Source organism: Pituophis catenifer, unplaced genomic scaffold, assembly GCF_029215685.1.
Source record: "Pituophis catenifer annectens isolate HBS135680 unplaced genomic scaffold, rPitCat1.0.hap2 SCAF_7, whole genome shotgun sequence".
NCBI lineage: Eukaryota > Metazoa > Chordata > Lepidosauria > Squamata > Colubridae > Pituophis > Pituophis catenifer.
In genome coordinates, this window is record NW_027256887.1 from 4,566,238 (window position 1) to 4,587,157 (window position 20,920).

The following is a 20,920-nucleotide window of genomic DNA, read 5'->3' on the forward strand; positions in this document are numbered from 1 at the left end:
GAATGATATAAAATACAAACAAATGTGTGAGGACATGTATTTAAAAAAAAAAAAATCAGAAAGGAGAGGGAGGGGGGAAAAAAGGGAAATTTAACTTTCCAATATCAACAGAAAGGGAAACAATTTTGTAGCTCCAATTGATCTAAAGTCCTTTTGTTGCTCTTTTTTTTTTAGACCTTCCGCCCTTCTGCCATGTTGATTGAAAGATCCTCAGACTTTGGCAAAACTTGGCAAGTCTACCGATACTTTGCCTACGACTGTGAGAATTCGTTCCCCGGCGTCTCCGCCGGACCGATGAAGAAAGTGGACGACATTATTTGTGACTCCCGCTATTCTGACATTGAACCTTCCACCGAGGGAGAGGTTGGTATTCTCTATATAATAATTGAAGAACCTTACAGATAGTCCTCGACTTATGACCATCACGGAGCCCAAGACTTCTGTTGTTAAGTGAGACATTTGTTAAGTGAGGTTTGCCCCGTTTTACAACAGGCGTCCCCAACCCCTGGGCCGAGGCCCGTTTGCAATCAGGCTGTGAGAGTGGCAGATTTGCACACTTGCGTGTGCAGCTCTTGCACAAGCAGCAGGCACTCACACGTGTGTGAAGATCCATGAGTGCGAGCGGCACTCTAACCCGCCGCTCACACAACTGGAGTTTTGCACGCGAGTGCCCTCCGCTTGTGCAAATGGAGCTGTGTACACAAGCACGTGTGCCTTTTGCTCACACACAAGCATTTCCTCTCTTCTGCCATCCCATTCGCATGTTGTGGCCTGTATGCGGCCTGTGCAGCTAGTAGCTGATTCAGACAGAGAGGAGGCTGGTGTGGTGCTGCGCCAGAAGCCTGTGCAGCTGGCACCTGAGTCGGACAATGAGGAGGCTGGAGAAGATGCGGTGCCAGAGGCGGGGATTCAGCCAGGGCCTTCAGAACCTCCAGAAGTTCCTTTAAGTGAAGAGGACAAAGAGGAGGAGCCTCTTCTTGATGCACGGGCGCGCAGAGCTGCCAAAAGGCAGGAGTGGCTCCTCAGGAAGAGGTCTCCTCGAGAGTAAGGCTTGGGGCTAATTGGCCACTCCCTTAGCCTATTTAAGGAGGAACGCCGACTGAAGCAATTTGCAGGGAACAACTTCATTCACATACCTTCGTGTCTTGTCTTGCTTATCTTATCAGCTTCCTGAAAATTGCTTCTGGGCATTCTGCCAACCATAGTAAGCTTTCAGTTATTGTTCTTTGAATTCTTGGCAGCTGTTAATGCAGTTAATTAACAGCCGTTGTTGTAAAATACTGGTTTATTTAGTAAACTAAGGTTTGTACAGACTTTGTGTGTGCTGCTTTCTTTGAGTCCATAGCTGGGGCAGAATATCGCAAAGCCAGAAAGGTTGGGGGATCGTACGACCTTTTTTGCTAAGTGAATCACTGCAGGGGAGAAGTTAGTAACCCGGTTGTTACCGTATTTTTCGGACTATAAGACGCACCGGAGTATAAGACGCACCAAGACTTTGAAGAGGTAAACAAGGAAAAAAAGTTTTTGCCCTCCCCAGCCACCAGGAGCACTCTGCAGGCCTCCCAAACCCTCTGCGTGTCACGCAAAAACGGGCCCATTTTTCGCAAAAATGGGGTGCGCAGAGTGCTCCTGGGGACTGGGGAGGACAGAAATGTCCATTCTTTTGTGAAAAACGGGTCTGTTTTTGGCCTCCCAACCCCCCCCCACGCATCATGTTTTTGCCCTCCCCAGGCCCCAGGAGCACTCTGCAAGCCTCCTAAACCTTCTGGCATCCTGTTTTTGCAAAAAAATGGGTCTGTTTTTTATGAAAACGGGACGCGCGGGGCGGGGTTTCAGGAGGCCAAAAATGGCTGTATTCGGTATATGAGACGCACCAACATTTCCACCCTCTTTTCACGTGGGGGGGGAGTGCGTCTTATACTCCGAAAAGTGCAGTAAGTGAATCTGGCTTCCTTGTTGACTTAGTTGGTCAGAAGGCCGTGAAAGGAAATCACGTGACTTGGGGACACCGTAACCGTCATAAATAGGAACCGGCGGCCAAGGGTCTGAATTCCGATGGATGCCGCAAAGGCCATAACTGTGAAAAACTGTCCTCAGTCACATTTTTTCAGCGCCGTTGTAACTTTGAACGGTCACTAAATGAACCGTTGTAAGTCGGGGACTACCTTGTATGTGCAAACTAGAAATCGTTCTCGTATTGACGTGTTCCTGTTTCACTTTCAGGTCATTTATCGTGTTTTGGATCCGGCTTTTCGAATAGAAGATCCCTACAGTCCTAGGATTCAAAGTATGTTCGCATTCCTTTATCCTCTTCTTTGTTTTACGTCCAATGCATTCTAACTTTGCCTGGTAGGTTTAGGTTTACTCAGCGTTTAGAGCACCGGTGAAATTCAATTTTTTTTTACTACCGGTTCTGTGGGCGTGGCTTGGATATCGTGTGGTTTGGTGGGCGTGACTTGGTGGGCATGGCAGGGGAAGGATACTGCAAAATTTCCCTTTCCACTCCACTCCAGGGGAAGGCTACTGCAAAATCCCCATTCCCACCCCATTCCAGGGGAAGGATATTTCAAAATCCCCATTCCCTCCCCACTCCTGGGGGAAGAATATTGCAAAATCTCCATTCCCTCCCCACTCCAGGGGGAAGGATATTGCAAAATCTCCATTCCCTCCCCACTCCAGGGGAAGGATATTGCAAAATCTCCATTCTCACCCCGCTCCAGGGGAAGGACATTGCAAAATCTCCATTCTCACCCCGCTCCAGGGGGAAGGATATTGCAAAATCCCCATTCCCTCCCTACTCCAGGGGAAGGATATTTCAAAATTCCCATTCCCTCCCCACTCCTGGGGAAGGATATTGCAAAATCTCCATTCCCTCCCCACTCCAGGGGGAAGGATATTGCAAAATCTCCATTCTCACCCCAATTCTGGAGGAAGGATATTGCAAAATCTCCATTCCCTCCCCACTCCAGGCGGACGGATATTGCAAAATCTCCATTCTCACCCCACTCCAGGGGGAAGGATATTGCAAAATCTCCATTCTCACCCCAATTCTGGAGGAAGGATATTGCAAAATCTCCATTCCCTCCCCACTCCAGGGGGACGGATATTGCAAAATCTCCATTCTCACCCCACTCCAGGGGGAAGGATATTGCAAAATTTCCATTCCCACCACACTCTGGGACCAGCCAGAGGTGGTATTTGCCGGTTCTCTGAACTACTCAAAATTTCCGCTACCGGTTCTCCAGAACCTGCTGGATTTCATTCCTGGTTCAGAGACGGCTAGCATCCTTCTCTCCAGTTTAATTCTCTGCACAATTGCACAATTTGCTTTCTGAAGAGAAGAACATATGGCTGTAATTAAAAAAAAAAAAAACCAAACATCTGAAGACATCCGTGGGGCGAACAATACATTCTGTTCATCGATGGTGACCAGAGCTCAGTAGGCCTCGGATGAACTTCATGTCAACTCTACAGTGGTATCTCTTTGCTGAAGAATTTTTCATTAACACCAACCTGCATTCCCACAGAGATCAAAGAAGCAGAGAAATAAGGATGCTTATTAATTCATTAAAGGGAGCTAAAATCTTTTGGGGGTACCCATCATCCAGAAAGATTAATGGGAGCATAATTAAGTTTTCAAAGTCTTGGTAACCGCAACCCTGCAAAACTCCGGGCCTGTTTCATCGTAGCCTTTAGTGTTAGTGCCTGTTAGCGATGTTTAAGAAGCACTTAGGGTGAATTATCTTCCTTCTTTCAATTTATTTACTCGTGCAAAGGTTTGGAGATTATTTCCCTTCCCCCCAATCTCAGATCCCTAGGATTAGTGAAACGAGGAAAGACCCCGAGAAATAGTTCCAGCTGTATTATGGGAAAACTTTGATGAAGCAAATTTCAGTACGGTCAAATGTACTGAAGTAGGAGTCTGGGTGAGACATGTACAGTATTTATGGCTGTTTGAAGTCTAGGATGAAAGAAAAATGAATTGTAAATAAAATAAAAGCTTTTAAAGTCGTAAAACGATTACAAGTATGAGTCCGTGTGATTTTTGTGTTTTCGGATTAGTATTTTGCTGACGTTCAAAAACAACAGAACAAGTTGCATTTGTATGCACTCTTGATATAAAACAGACTTATCTGATTTTAAAAAAATGTAACCAATATCTGGTATGATTTTCAAAGTATGAAAGTTTAGCTCAATATCCCTATTTATGACCATGTAACCCCTTAATTGAGGTAGAGTGCGTGTGACTGGATGGAGCTGAGAATTTACTGGCCGGATGCCCTTCCTGACGCCTATACGGGGTTCACAGCATATATTTTTTCTTTGCTCCCTAAGAGAGAGAAATATCTGCCGTGATTTAAGATTGAACCAGTGGTAGGTTGCTCCTGGTTCGGTCCGGTTGTATAGAACCGGTAGTAAAACCGGCGGGAGGCTCCGCTTACCCGCCGCAAGGTCATCGTGGGTGATCTGCGCACGCGCACCCCCGTTGCGAACCGGTAGTTAAAGTAAGTAGAACCCACCCCTGGATTGAACTCTCCACCTTCTGACTAGGAGCCGAACGTCTTCACCACTAGGCCACCAAACCACTCTTTTTTTTTTTTTAACTCAATAAGGGAATCAAAGTGGTTTGATATGTGATATAATGTTAGTTTGGCTGGAAATCATTCGATTCGAATTATTGCTGTTGTTCGGTCACTAAGTTGTGTTTGACTCTTCATGACCCCATGGACTACTGCATGCCAGATCCTCCTGTCCTCTGCTGTCACCCGGAGTTTGCCTAAATTCATGTTCATCGCGTCGATGACCCTATCTACCCATCATCCTCTGCCGTTCCCCTTCTCCTTTGGCCTTCCATCCAGGGGTAGTATTCACTTACCTTCGCTATAGGTTCGCAAATGTGAGCACACGCGCCACCTCCGCACATGCGCAGAGTGTCAAAAACAGGACATGAGGACCAGTGGTGGGTTCGAACCAGCGTTACCACCAGTTCTCTTCGTCACGTGCCTGTTCGCTACTCTCGCACACACGCCGAACTTACGCTCCATGCAAGCGCATTAGGTTTCTGCCCAGCTGAGGTATGGCAATCTACTCTGCCGTGCCTATCAGCTGGGCTAAAAAAGAAGAAATAAAGGTAGGAATAACGTGGGAGTGGATGGGAGGGCTCAGCTCCCAAACAAAGAGAACCGGTTCGGTGACGTAAAATATGGCATAAAATGTATATTCATAAAATATGGTGAGGAAAGTCGCAAACTGGGGCAGAACTCGCTTAACAAATTTCTCACTTAACATAATGGCTCCCGCCATCTGGAACGAGCTCCCCCCGGAGATACGGAGGATCCCGGATCTGCGCGCTTTCCGCCGTGCCCTCAAAACATTCCTATTCCAGCAAGCCGGCCTGGCCTAACCTCTCTTCTAAACTGTTTTTAAATTTTTTAAATTTTAAATTTGTCTTATAAATTTGGGGTGTTTTAAATTTTGTTTCTGGGCCAAATTATTTAATTGTATTTTAATGGTTTTTTAACATTTGTATTATATGTATTTTATCTTTTGGCTGTTCACCGCCCTGAGTCCTTGGGGAGTAGGGCGGTATACAAATTCAATAAATAATAATAATAATAATAATAATAATAATAATAATAATAATAATAATAATAATAATAAAAAATTTGGGACTCAATTGTGGTCATACATCGAGGACTAATATAATGTAGTGTTACTATCTGTAATGTTCTTAGAAAGATTAATGTACACGAGTTTTCTGATTTTTTTTTTTTAGATATGTTAAAGATTACAAATTTAAGAGTCAACTTTGCCAAGCTTCACACCCTGGGAGACAACCTTCTGGATTCAAGAATGGAGATCAAAGAAAAGTATTATTACGCCATTTATGACATGGTGGTGCGGGGGAACTGCTTCTGTTACGGACACGCCAGCGAATGCGCCCCGGTGCATGGCTACGACAAAGAGGTGGAAGGAATGGTAAACGTCAACACTGCTTTTCTGATGTTATTTCCTTGTAATTCTGCCACTGGCGTTGAAAAGCATCGGCCTTGATTGACGACAGAAAACAACTTTCATCTAAAATGAAATCGGAGGCGTCCTTGGTGCTCTCTGAGCTTGTTCGTCTCATTTTCTGACAGGTCCATGGCCATTGCATGTGTCGGCACAACACCAAAGGTTTAAACTGCGAGCTGTGCTTGGATTTTTACCACGATTTGCCGTGGCGTCCCGCAGAAGGCCGGAACAGCAATGCCTGCAAAAGTAAGTAACTATGTTAATCACTGTTTGTAAAGTCTATGGCACTGAAGTTTGATCTTGGCTGAGAATCTGTCCTTTGATGAATTGTCCAAGGCAGAGATGTCAAACTTGATTTCACTGAGGGCGCATAATGTATTTTAATATTTGTATTGTGTGTTTTTAATTCTGGCTGTTCACCGCCCCGAGTCTTTCGGGAGAGGGGGCGGTATAAAAATTTAATAAATAAATAAATAAATAAATAAATAAATAAATAAATAAATGGTTGTATTTGACCTTGGGGGGCCGGGGTGGGGCGTAGCCAGAGTGGGTGTGGCCAGCTTGATACACAGTCGTGTCGGGGGCACCTATGGCAGCCCAAGTGCTCTGCCAGGGAAAACTGGCTCCCGAGCTCCGTTTTCGGCTGCGATGGCCTCCTGCAACCCTCTACCAGTGAAAACGGAGCTCGGGAGGGCTCCACGCAGCCCTCTTAAGCAGGGCTGTCTTAACGCATGGGCCTGATGGGCCCCACGAGCATAGGGGCCCCATACTAATCTGTGTATCAATGCGCCTTGTGTCATATAAATACAGCAACTCTACGGCTTACTGAGTATTATTGTGTTTTTCAACACCGATTTTGTTGGAAGTGCCAATAAAATAAATATACGTTGAATTTTATTGACCATTTACATTTTTATTCCTGTGAGTAGTTGTTGTAGGGGCCCAGTACACTGATTTGCCCGGGGCCCAAAATGCTGTTAAGACGATCCTATTTATTTATTTATTTATTTATTTATTTATTTATTTATTTATTTATTTTAATTTGATTTATATGCCGCCCTTCTCCGGAGACTCAGGGCGGCTTACAATGTGCTCAGCAATAGCCTTCATCCTTTTTTGTATATTTATACAAAGTCAGTTTATTGCCCCCACAAACTGGGTCCTCAATTTACCTACCTTAGAAAGGATGGAAGGCTGAGTCAACCTTGAGCCTTGGCGAGATTCGAACCTTCAGTAATTGCAGGCAGCTGGTCTTAATAACCAGCTTAATAACAGGGTGCCTTAGACCACTGTACTACCAAGGCTCTTGAATTCTATGTATTTATATGTTCATTTATAGAGTTCATTTATATGAACTCTATTTATTTATATGCCGCCCTTCTCCGGAGACTCAGGGCGGCTTACAAGGCATTAAGCAATAGCCTTCATACTTTGTGTATATTTATACAAAGTCAGCTTATTGCCCCCACAAACCGGGTCCTCATTTCACCTACCTTAGAAAGGATGGAAGGCTGAGTCAACCTTGAGCCTGGTGAGAATTGAACTCGCAGTAATTGCAGGCAGCTGGAAGCTAAATACTACCTTTTAACAGTAGCATTAGTCTGCTGCGCCACTCAGGACCCTGTTCTTAAGCTCCGTTTTTGCTGGGAGAGGCACAACGGGCCGGTCCTTCGCTGTTTCCAGGGCGGTCCCGTGGGCCAGATCTAAGCACCCCGCAGGCCGGATCTGGCCCCTGGGCCCTGAGTTTGACACCCTTGGTCCAAGGCAGAGGTGGGTTTCAGCAGGTTCTGACCAATTCTAGAGAACCGGTAGTGGAAATTTTGAGTAGTTCGGAGAACCGGTAGTAAAAATTCTGACTGGCCCCGCTCCCATCTATTCTCTGCCTCCCGAGTCCCAGCTGATCAGAAGGAAATGGGGATTTTGCAGTAATCTTCCCCTGAAGTGGTGAGGGAATGGAGATTTTATAGTATCCTTTCCTTGCCACACCCACCAAGCCACACCCACAGAACTGGTAGTAAAAATTTTTGAAACCCACCACTGATCCAAGGGATGCGAATGAATTCAGCTAAAAGTATTCTATCACAAGCGCTCTGTTTCTGAAGAACAGAAAATACACAATAGAATTGCCAAACCTTGGGAAGAATTAAAAATCAAAATTATTAGAAGGCTGGATTTTTCCCGTAATATTTGAGAACAGCATCCTATCTTTCCCCCTGCCCTGGAGCACCCTTACAAGGTGCTTTTTAAAACAAGTTTATATTATCCGTAAAGAGATTAAGGGTTCATCGGTAGCTTCACATTGCAATGAACAAGCACATACATTCAATTTTGCCGCTACTAAGATTGTTGGACGAGCAGGCACAAAAACAGCCAGGGAAGTGAAATAGGCCGCTCGTAATCAACAGGAGTGCTGATTTACCATCAGCTTACAAAGTACTTAGGAGGTGAAGGCTTGGCAGCACAAGGAATCAACAGCCAACTCCTTAAAAGCTAGACATCAACACACCCCAATCAACATTTAAAAAGCTACACACACAACAGGCACCATTATAAATACCACACACAGAACTGCCCAAAACACACAACCAAGTTTGCTGAAGATGAGCTCCAGCACACGTCCGAAAACTCGGAAGACAAAATCTCTGGTCCCGTTGACTGACCCAGAATGGATCCTGCAACATTATCCCGGGACACGTATATTCACCTTCATTCGTGACCTAAGAGACCGTCGATCAACTGTCATGCTAAGCTATCATTTTTTACTTGTTTGTTTAATTTACTTATCAAATGTATTCGCCGCCCATCTCGAGACTCGCTTACATTTTGTTTCCTTCTTCTCTTAAGAGTGCAATTGCAACGAGCATTCCGCGCAGTGCCATTTTGATATGGCTGTTTACATAGCCACGGGAAACACCAGTGGCGGGGTGTGTGACGATTGCCAACACAACACGGCGGGACACAATTGTGAGCAGTGCAAGCCCTTCTACTTTCAACATCCGGAGAGGGATATCCGCGATCCCCATATTTGTGAACGTAAGTCCTTCGTCTTTTTCTCGGGAGATACAGGTACTCCTCGATTTGCAACCGATTCGTTTAGTGTTCGTTCGAAGTTACGATGGTACTAAAAAAATGACTTGGGTTCAGTGGTGGAATGCTGCCGGTTTAACAATCGGTTCGGTGAGCGTGTGCTTTGTGTCTAAGGCGCTTGCGCACAACGCTGAAAATGGAGCATTTAGAAGCTCAGCTGCTTACCTTCCAAGTCAGCAACAGTAAGTAGAACAGCGAGGGGAGAGGGAATCAGCTGTGTTGCGCAATTGAGATGAGCTACAAAGCAGGAAATAAAGGACAGGATAGAGCGGGGGCAGGTGGGCGGGGCCAACTGATTGTCGGAGCTACCGGTTCGCCCGATTTGGTCCGAACTGGCTGAATACCACCTCTGCTTAGGATCATTTTTCACACTTACAACTGTTGCAGCATCCCCATTGTCACGTGATCAAAATTCAGATGCTTGGCAACTGATTCATATTTATGACGGTTGCAGTGTCCCGGGGTCATGTGATCTCCTTTTGCGAACTTCTGTCAGGCAAAGTCTTCCATAGGGAAGCCAGATGCACTGAACAATAAGTTAACAATCGCAGCGATTCACTTAAATAACGGTGGCAAGGAAGGTCGTAAAAGGGGGCAGAACTCACTTAACCGCTGTCTCACTTAGCAACAGCAATTTTTGGGCGCCGTTGTGGTTGCAACAAGTCAAAGATTGCCTGTAGTTTTCTAACTCTTATTCAGTGACAGCTAATTAACAGTCTCTCAGATCAGGAAAACCTCCTTCTACCAAATCTGTGTAAACATTATACAGTAGTGGCCCAAATTGTGGAAACCTTTTGGGAAAAGTGTATTTTCTAAAACTAGCTAATAACACCACTTTTTGGGGGGGGGGGGAGTAGTACCATAAAATTTTATATCGAAGGAAAGATAATTGAATCAAGAATGTAATGCAATAACTTTTATGGAGGATTTGCTATTAGAATAGCAGTTACGGTATAAAGAAGAAAAGGGAAACATGTAGGAAAAATGAGATAGACAAAAAATTATCACCATAGAAAAAACGAGATAGACAAAAATTATCACCATGTCATTTAATACTTAGTTGGGTAACCTTTAGCATGAATGACGGCCTTACAACGTCTTCCCATGGAGTGAACCAAGTCTTTGAGTTCTGCAGCTGTTCTCGTGTGAAACCAAGATTGAATGATTGCTTGTACTAACTGGGTTTTATTTATTGAGGATTACCTGTTTGGGTTCAAACAGCGGCGTGGGTGCATTACAAAATGTGGTTCTTGGTTTAGCATGCAACTGTGACCCGGTTGGCTCCGAGAACGGCGGAATCTGCGACCGATACACCGACTACTCGGCCGGCCTCATCGCGGGACAGTGTCGCTGCAAATTCTTCGTGGAAGGGGAACGTTGTGACACCTGCAAAGAAGGATTTTACGGAATAAGCATAGACAATCCTCATGGCTGTCAGTGTAAGTGTCACCTTGCTGCGTTGAGGTGGAGCAAACGTTTGAAAAATGACATTTGGTAGATGAGGAGCCGATCCGCGGTGGGTTTCACATTTTGTCACCACCGGTTCGACCCCCCCCCCCGCGCGCAGACTCGCTTCGTGCATGCATACGTCTTCTGTGTATGCACTTTGTGGTTTGCCGCATGCATGCACGCCTTCCGCACATGCGCCCAGCCTTCTGTGTACGTGCTTTGCTCATGCGCGCCTTCCACGTATACGCCCGGCCTTAAAAATGTGCCTAAATAGGACGTCATAGAGCCGGGCTGAGCGATCTCCGCTACCAGTTCACCCGAACCGGTGGGAACCGGCTGAATACCAGCTCTGGAGCTGATATATCGTTTCTCTTTACAAACCTGGAGTCCCTGCCATGATACTATTTCATTTTATTGATATTAAGATCGATTCGTTTGAAATTTGGTGCCGTTTGAGAGATACTTAAGAGACCGTGTGTTTCTTTCCTGACTAGGCAGTTGGGCCTATTTAATTTATTTTTATTTCTTTATCAAATTTCTATATCGCCCATCCCAATTGCGGGACACCCTTGTGTGCGTGAAATTTCGGAGTGTAATGGTTTATCTTGTTTCTGAAGCAGTAGTTATCTCTAATTCTATTCCTTGTGGAAATACAATGAAAATATTCCTGTGTAACTCCCTTAATTTGGGATAGAGTTTTGGTGACTGGATGGAGCTGAGAATTTGCTGGCCGGCTGCCCTTCCTGACACCTATGCGAATGCCTATATTTAGATGTGATGAACTTTCCAGTGTATTATTGAGCTGCAAATTACATGTTATCGAACCAATATAGTTTGGGTGAGCATCGGATGTACTTCTGTTTTTGATGCTTTTATGTCAGCTTGTACAGAATGCTCTGATGGGACACTACTTACTGATTGTAATTTTTGTCATACCGTTCATTGCAACTTTGGCCTGCAGTTAAATAAAAATCAGCCACTGCTTTCTTTGATCAAAGAAAAAAAACACAAGTACATTTGTTTCTACGTGGAAACCACTTCTGGACTTTATGCTTGAGGAAGAAAAAAAAATGAAACTTTGATTTTGGGTTTTACCGATTAGATTGATACGTGGTTATAGAAATGGCTATTTTATACTATTATGTAATAGCTAATTTATACTATTATGTAAAAGTAAAAAGTTGAGGTTTGATGCCAGCAGTTCATCAGTTCGATTCCCACCAGGCTCAAGGTTGACTCAGCCTTCCATCCTTCCGAGGTCGGTAAAATGAGGACCCAGATTGTTGGAGGAAATAGGCTGACTCTGGAAACCGCTTAGAGAGAGATGTAAAGCACTGTGAAATAGTATATAAGTCTAAGGGCTATTGTTATCTAAGCCCTGGTGGCACAGTGGTGAGAATGCAGTATTGCAGGCTAATTCTGCCGACTGCCAGCAGTTCGATTCTGACCGGCTCAAGGTTGAGTTAACCTTCCATCCTTCTGAGGTGGGTAAATTGAGGACCCAGATTGTTGGGGGCAATAGGCTGACTCTGTAAACCGCTTAGAGAGGGCTGTGAAGCACCATAAAGTGGTATATAAGTTAAGTGCTATTGCTATTCCTTTCTCCTTCCTCCCTCTCTCCCTTCTCTCATTCTCCTTACTGGTGGTGCAGTGGTTAGAATGCAGTATTGCAGGCTGACTCTGCCTACTGCCAGGAGTTCGATTCTGACCGGCTCAAGGTTGACTCAGCCTTCTGTCCTTCCGAGGTTGGTAAAATGAGGACCCAAATTGTTGGGGGCAATGTACTGACTCTGTAAACAGCTTAGAGAGCAGTGGTGGGTTGCCCCCGATTTGCACCGGTTCTATAGAACCGGTAGTAAAACCGGCGGGAGGCTCCGCCCACTGACTCCGCCCACTGATGTCATCAAAATGCTTCTGCACATGCGCAGAAGTTTCTGCGCTTGTGCAGAAGAGTGCGTGCGTGAGTGAATCGAGCGCGCGCGAGCGGCCCCGTTGTGAACCAGTAGTAAAGGTAAGTAGAACCCACCCCTGTTAGAGAGAGTTGTAAAAGCTCTGTGAAGCGGTATATAAGTCTTAAATGCTCTTGTTATTGCTGCTGTCTTATTCTACTGCACCAAAGAGAGTCGGAAGTCAGTGCCTCCTTTTGTTCTTTTTTCCCTTCTTTTCCCCACTTTTCCCTTCCCCTATTTTTCCTACTATTTGCTCTCGTACCCTGTTTCCCCCAAAATAAGACATTCCCCTGATAATAAGTCCAATCGGGCTTTTGAACGCATGGCAATAAGGCCAAGCGCTTATTTCAGGGTTCAAAAAATAAATAAATAATAAGACAGGGTCTTAATTTCGGGGAAACATGGTAGTGTTTCTATTTTATATCATAAATTAATTTTTTTATAAATAAGCACAAATAAGCCATAGCGAGAAACTGAAACCGCGGAGGGAAAAAGAGGGAAGTCATTTGTCATTAGTCCTCCAGAGGGGGAAAAAAAAAACGAATGATGGTGTTGAGATAAATATTTATTGCAAGTCTTGTAACACGCAATATTAATCAAAACACGCTCATCCCGATTTATTTACTTGCTCTTCCTAATATAGCTTGTGCTTGCAGTCCGTTGGGCACTCATCCGGGAGGGAACCCTTGCGACTCCGAGACAGGAAACTGTTACTGTAAACGTCTGGTGACAGGAAAGCATTGCGATCATTGTCTGGTACGTTCTCCCGTTTATAAATAATATTGATTGATTGATTGATTGATTGATTGATTGATTGATTGATTGATTTATTTATTTATTTATTTATTTATTTTGTCGCATTTCTATGCCGCCCCACTCCCGAGGGACTCTGGGCGGCTTACAACAGAGAATAAAACAATGCAACAATATCCTATACAAAAGTTAAAAGAAGACATTAAAACGTTAAAACACATACACTCCAATTTGTGGCCGGGTCTCGCAAGATCACTATAACGAGATCAACGGCCCCAGGCCTGCCGGAAGAGCCAGGTCTTCACCGCTTTCTGGAAGGCCAATAGGGTGGGGGCGGTCTGGACTTCAAAAGCCCGATTGGGCTTATTATTAGGGGATGTCTTGTTTTTGGGGAAACAGGGTATCTATCTATCTATCTATCTATCTATCTATCTATCTATCTATCTATCTATCATCTATTATCTATCTATATCATCTATATCTATCATCTACTGTATCTATCTTCTATCTATCTATCATCTACTTTGTCTATCTATATATCTATCATCTACTGTATCTATCTATCATCTATCTATCATCTACTCTTATCTTCTATCTCTATCATCTATCTATCTATCTATCTATCTATCTATCTATCATCTACTGTATCTATCTTCTATATATCTATCATCTACTTTGTCTATCTATATATCTATCATCTACTTTATCTATCATCTATCTATCTATCATCTACTCTATCTTCTCTCTCTCTATCATCTATCTATCATCTATCTATCTATTTATATCATCTATATCTATCTATCATCTACTGTATCTATCTTCTATCTATCTATCATCTATCTATCATCTACTTTATCATCTACTTTGTCTATCTATCTATCATCTACTGTATCTATCATCTACTCTATCTACTCTATCTTCTATCTCTCTCTCTATCATCTGCAGTATATCTATCATCTATCTATCTATATCATCTATATCTATATCATCTACTTTATCTATCTTGTCTATATGTATCATCTACTGTGTCTATCTATCTATCATCTATCTATCATCTACTCTATCTTCTATCTATCTATCTATCTATCTATCTATCTATCTATCTATCTATCTATCTATCTATCTTCTTCCTACCTATCTACCTACCTATGTATCATCTATCCATCACCTTTCTATCTCTACTATCTACTACTATGTACTATCTACCACTGATCATGTTACCTAGTGGGGTAATGAAACGTCTGCAAGAAAACCAGCAAGCTCAGAGAGCACCAAGGATCCCTCATTTCAACCCTTAGCTACAAATATTCTCCTTTATTGCCTCTCTCTCTCTCTCTCCCTCCCTCTCTCCCTCTCTCTCTCTGTCTCTCATCTACAGTATCTATCTGTCTGTCTATCGTCTATCTATCAATCTATCTATCTATCTATCTATCTATCTATCTATCTATCTATCTATCTATCTTCTACCTACCTACCTTCCTACCTATCCATGTATCATCTATCCATCACCTATCTATCTCTACTATCTACTATCCAGCACTGATGATGTTACCTAGTATGGTCACGAAACATCTTCAAGAAAACAAGCAAGCTCAGAGAGCACTAAGGACCCCTCATGTCAACCCTGAGCTAGAAATATTCTCCTTTATTGGAGGTTCTTCTACCTGTAAATGTCTGAATTCTTTCTTTGCAGCCTGAAAACTGGGGGTTGAGCAACGATATGGACGGGTGTCGCCCCTGTGATTGTGATCAAGGAGGCTCGCTCAACAATAAGTAAGTTCAATTCCTACTGCCATACCTACAAACTTTCTAAATGCATTTTTTTTTAATCTGGCTATGTTTCAGGAGCCTTCTAGAGTTTTCTAGAATATTCTATTCCCGGGATGCTAAATGTTGCAAACTATAAAGACGGGGGTGTGTGGATCTTAAGTAAATCAACACATTCCTGTACTTCTCCAAAGCTTGTTAATTATCTCTGCTTCGTTATGTTCTTTCGTTCGTTGATTCATTCCTTGCCTTACTTATAATTTCAATGTGTTATTAATTTAGAACAATTAAGCAGTGAAATTAAGCAGCTTGCCTCCAGAAGTTGTGAATGGTCCAACACTGGAAGTTTTTAAGAAGAGATTGGACAACCATTTGTCTGAAATGCGTATAGGATTTTCTTCCTGAGCAGGGGGTCAGATGAGAAGACCTCCAAAGCCCCCTCCAAACTCTTGTTATTTCGTTCTGTTCTAAACTTTTCACCTTTCCATTTTTGAGAATCTCAACTCCATCCAACCTTGACTTTCCTGGTCTTTCCTCTTGATCCAGTCACTCTTCCTTCCTAAATGCATTTGAATTTGAATTTCCGTCTCCTTTGCCAGATCACTGTTAGCTTTTTGTGCTTGAGTAGACTAGAAATTTATCTCGCTGGATTTTGCTTCAGAGAATTGCCAACTGGGGGAAAACAAGAAAGCAGCAGCAGTCTTCCCTTTTACTATCTAGGTGTATCTAGTTCTTTTCTTAATAGGCTCAGCTACTTGTTTGTAAGGGACGCGGTGGCTCAGTGGCTAAGACGTTGAGCTTGTCGATCGAAAGGTCGGCAGTTCGGCGGTTCGAATCCCTAGTGCCGCGTAACGGGGTGAGCTCCCGTGACTTGTCCCAGCTTCCGCCAACCTAGCAGTTCGAAAGCACGTAAAAAATGCAAGTAGAAAAATAGGGACCACCTTTGGTGGGAAGGGAACAGCGTTCCGTGTGCCTTTGGCGTTGAGTCATGCCGGCCACAGGACCACGGAGACGTCTTCGGACAGCGCTGGCTCTTCGGCTTTGAAACGGAGATGAGCACCGCCCCCTAGAGTCAGGAACGACTAGCACATATCCATTCCATTCCATTCCATTCCATTCTATTCTATTCTATTCTATTCTATTCTATTCTATTCTATTCCTTCTTCTCTTCTCTTCTCTTCTCTTCTCTTCTCTTCTCTTCTCTTCTCTTCTCTTCTCTTCTCTTCTCTTCTCTTCTCCTCTCCTCTCCTCTCCTCTCCTCTCCTCTCCTCTTCCCTTCCCTTCCCTTCCCTTCCCTTCCCTTCCCTTCCCTTCTATTCTATTCATTCCATTCTCTATTCTGTTCCTGATTCTCTTCTCTTCTCTTCTCTTCTCTTCTCTTCTCTTCTCTTCTCTTCTCTTCTCTTCTCTTCCCTTCCCTTCCCTTCCCTTCCCTTCCCTTCCCTTCCCTTCCCTTCCCTTCCCTTCCATTCTATTCTATTCTATTCCTTCTTCTCTTCTCTTCTCTTCTCTTCTCTTCTCTTCTCTTCTCTTCTCTTCTCTTCTCTTCTCTTCTCTTCTCTTCTCTTCTCTTCTCTTCCCTTCCCTTCCCTTCCCTTCCCTTCCCTTCCCTTCCCTTCCCTTCCCTTCCCTTCCCTTCCCTTACTTTCTCTTCCCTTCTATTCTATTCCTGATTCTATTCCTGATTCTCTTCTCTTCTCTTCTCTTCTCTTCTCTTCTCTTCTCTTCTCTTCTCTTCTCTTCTCTTCTCTTCTCATTTATGAAATTTACCTGCTGCCCAATTCCTAGCAATTCTGGGCAGTCGATATAACAATTCCGCAATCCGATTGCTTCAGCTAAAAACTCATTGCTGCCTTTTAGACTTTACTGTCCCAGCTCTCTAAGGAAATTAAGATGGGGCCCACTTAACCGAAACTCTTATTTTTTTTTTTATGCTGATCATTTTTCCTAAATCGTTTCTCACACAGGCAGTAGCTATTCCCAATAGTCCCATTAAAATTACACAGCGGGGCCACAAAGCGGCCTAACCTTTGGACATCCTGATGTCTTGATTGCAAAACCATCTGTAAATGGGTGTCGTTCTTTTGACCTAACCAGCGTTCCCATTTCCTCTCCCAAGAAAATGACCTCATTCATCCGGACGTTTCAGATTAAAACCTTTCAGCAATCCAGATCCCTATTTTTACAGCCGTAATGTCTGCTGAGGCAACCATTGTCTGAAGGGATGAATGTCCTTCAGCAAAAAAATTCCTTCCCAGATAAACCGTAGGGCCATCCCACGGCATCTGAGCGCACAGCTGCACCGAAAATCTAAGTTACGGTTTCGAAGGAAAGGAAAACAGCCAGGGAACGATAACAAAAGATGGAGTTGTAGTGCCAAGTAAAGGAAGCATCTGAAGTTTGACAAAATCTGTCTGGGATTGTAATAATTCCACCAGATAGGATAAAGTTTCTCCCTGCTTCCTCGGATATTATTATATACTTTATTCATTAAACATGAAACTCAAGTCAACTGAATATTCAAACATGCATCACAAATACCATCGACTGGTGCTAATGGTTGATACGGGTTGCTGCCAGCGTCCTAGGTATCAACCAAGTACCTTCTTAAGATGTATGATGTTCCAAGTAGCACAGTTTTTTGCAGTTCCGCTGGCGTTATTGCAGGAAGCTGCAATTTGTTGATGTATCTTATAAAATTCTTGGACGTGGTACCAAGTGCCCCAATGACAATGGGTATCACTGTTACATGTTTCATCCATAGTCGTCTAGTTTCGATGGCCAGGTTGCGATATTTCGTGATTTTTTTCCCATTCTTTTTCTTCAACTCTGGCATCTCCTGGTACTGCAATGTCAATAAATTGTATGTTTCGGTTTTCGACAACTGTGATATCTGGCGTGTTGTGTTCCATGTGACGATCTGTCTGTATTTGAAAGTCCCACAAGATCTTCACCTTCCACTTTATGTTCCCATGACTTTTTGGATACAGGAAAGTCGTATTTTTTACATAATGACCAGTGCATTAATTTAGCAACTCGGTCGGATCTAGCTTTGTAATCAGTTTGTGCGATTTTGCTGAATTCACATATTAAAGTTGAAACAGTTTCGACTTCGTTGTTGCAAAGTCGGCAGTTTGGATTGTCGGTGGATTTTTGTATCTTTGCTTTCGTGACATTAGTTTGTAGTGCTTGTTCTTGAGCAGCGAGTATTAATCCTCCTGTTTCTTTCTTGATGGTTCCCATCTTAAGCCATGCTCATGTCAAGTTGTCATCACATTTTCCTTCAATGTTTTTCAAGTGCTGTCCATGCAAAGCTTCGGTTTTCCATTTCCTGTTGCTGCCAGCATCCTAGGTATCAACCAAGTATCTTCTTAAGATGTACAATTGTTGTTGTTGTTATTATTATTATTATCTCTTTTATTAATTAAACATAAAACTCAAGTCAACTGAACATTCAAAAATGCATCACAAATACCATTGACTGGTGCTAATGGTTGATACGGGTTGCTGCCAGCGTCCTAGGGATCAACCAAGTACCTTCTTAAGATGTACGATGTTCCAAGTAGCGCAGTTTTTTTTTGCAGTTCCGCTGGTGTTATTGCAGGAAGCTGCAATTTGTTGATGTATCGCATAAAATTCTTGGACATGGTACCAAGTGCCCCGATGACAATGGGTATCACTGTTAATATGTTTCATCCATAGCCGTGTAGTTTCGATGACCAGGTCGCGATATTTTGTGATTTTTTTCCATTCTTTTTCTTCGACTCTGGCGTCTCCTGGTACTGCAATGTCAACATCATCATCATCATCATCATCATCATCATCATCATCATCATCATTATTATTGGTTTTTGAATCGGATGGTTTACCAGTCGCTTATTTGATCTCAACCTAAATATCTGTGTTGGGGTCTGTCTATGAAGCAATAATTAAATCCACAATTCATGATGGATGGGTGGCTGCGTTGATTGACAGATCAGTGAAACATGTTCTACATTTTTCTTTAATTATGCAGAAAGATCTATTTTTGAGTTGTAGACACTTGTGGTTGTCTACTCTTAGATATCTTGAATTTCTTTTCTTTTTTTTATGTACAATGGAAAGAGGCATAAGATGTTTGATAGAAACTCATTTTGGTTGATTGATGGATCAGTGAAACTTGTTGCAAACTTTTCTTTAATTATGCAGAAATATCTCTGAATTATAGACACTTGTAGTTGTCTACTCTTACATATCTTGAACTTCCTTCCTTCCTTCCTTCCTTCCTTCCTTTCTTTCTTTCTTTCTTTCTTTCTTTCTTTCTTTCTTTCTTTCTTTCTTTCTGGTGTACAATGGAAAGAGGCATATAAAATGTCCTCAAGATTTTGGTTGATTGATAGATCAGTGAAACTTGTAAACTTTTCTTTAATTAAGCAGAAATATCAATTATTTGGTTATAGGTATTTATGTGGTCTACTCTTAGATATTTTGATTTTATCTATCACCTGTCATCTGTCTGTCTGTCTGTCTGTCTGTCTGTCTGTCTGTCTGTCTGTCTATCTATCTATCTATCTATCTATCTATCTATCTATCTATCTATCTATCTATCAGTATGCAATGAAAAGAGGCATATAAAATGTCCTGAAGACGCCCAATAGAAATTCATTTTGTTTTTCAGCTGCTCAAGTGAATCTGGCCAATGCCAGTGCAGGCCGCATCTGATTGGTCGCCAGTGTCAGGAAGTGGAACCTGGTTATTTTTTCATATCTTTAGATCATTATGTCTATGAAGCAGAGGATGCCAAATTTGGCCCGGTGAGTACCAACTTTAGCTAGCAATCAAAACACATCAGAATCCATGCTCTGAGTCCTTTTAGTCCGCTCCTCAAATCTTTTAAATACACATTTTCTTTCCTCCTTCTGTAGTGCCTGATTCAGGGTAGAGTTGGGGCAACTGGGTAGAGCTGAGAATTTACTGGCCAGATGCCCTTCCTGACACCTATATGGAGTTCACAGCAGACATTTTCTTTGTCTGCCCTGGGAGAGAAACATCTGCTACTACCTGGGATTGAACTCTCAACTCTCAATAAATAGTCAGAGATTTCCTAAGTCTAGGAAAACATACAAAGACCATTGTCAACTAATAGAAACAAACAATACATGCGTGTGAACGGAATCTGCTGGTAGTCATCTTTTGCAAGCATCTGTCAGTAAGAGGATGAATGTGACATCTGGGATTAAAAGTCCCAACACATCTGGAGAAAACTGCTGGAATATTCTCCTCGTAGTATTTTTTTTTTATCTACATTTTCCACGGAACACATGTGCGTTATCTTAAAATAGCTAAATATAATTTGTTTCTGTTCTTTTTTTAAAAAAAATTATTAAGTCTCAGGATAAAATATTAAAAAAGCAAAAGAAAGGCGGTTAGGGAAAACAGAAGTTAAAGAAAAAGCAAACTCAGGAATGCAGAAAGAATGAAAAAGAGGAAAAAAAGAATAAATTCCAACTTTCTTTGGTCTAGATACTGATATAAAATACATGAACCTCTTATTCTAAAATCAACAATAATACCCAATTTTTATTTTATTTTATATTTTATTTTATATATATAATTTTTATTTTATTATTTTATTTTATTTTATTTTATTTTATTTTATTTTATTTTATTTTATTTTATTTTATTTTATTTTATTTTATTTTATTTTATTATTTTATTTTATTTTATTTTATTTTATTTTATTATCCCGTCTTTTCTATAACCACAACTGTCCTAACTGTCAAATCACAAAATTAAATGTTTCTTTTTTTCCCAGTTTTTAGCACAGGGGTCTGCTACCTTAAATACTCAAAGAGCCATTTGGACCCGTTTCCCACAGAAAAGAAAACACCGGGAGCCATAAAACCTGGGTGGGCGTGGCC

General features: G+C 42.4%; 1 protein-coding gene across 1 annotated transcript in view; it reads left to right on the top strand.

Annotated features, from left to right (window-relative positions):
• The window catches only part of LAMB1 (laminin subunit beta 1), a 95,039-nt gene that overhangs the window by 25,095 nt on the left and 49,024 nt on the right, over nucleotides 1–20,920 (top strand). Inside the window, exons 5-13 of the mRNA XM_070946590.1 lie at nucleotides 175–363; nucleotides 2,224–2,287; nucleotides 5,777–5,979; nucleotides 6,141–6,261; nucleotides 8,860–9,048; nucleotides 10,362–10,541; nucleotides 13,144–13,256; nucleotides 14,947–15,026; nucleotides 19,678–19,813. Of these exons, the coding sequence (XP_070802691.1) occupies nucleotides 175–363; nucleotides 2,224–2,287; nucleotides 5,777–5,979; nucleotides 6,141–6,261; nucleotides 8,860–9,048; nucleotides 10,362–10,541; nucleotides 13,144–13,256; nucleotides 14,947–15,026; nucleotides 19,678–19,813 (1,275 nt within the window). The remainder of the gene's footprint in view (nucleotides 1–174; nucleotides 364–2,223; nucleotides 2,288–5,776; nucleotides 5,980–6,140; nucleotides 6,262–8,859; nucleotides 9,049–10,361; nucleotides 10,542–13,143; nucleotides 13,257–14,946; nucleotides 15,027–19,677; nucleotides 19,814–20,920) is intronic.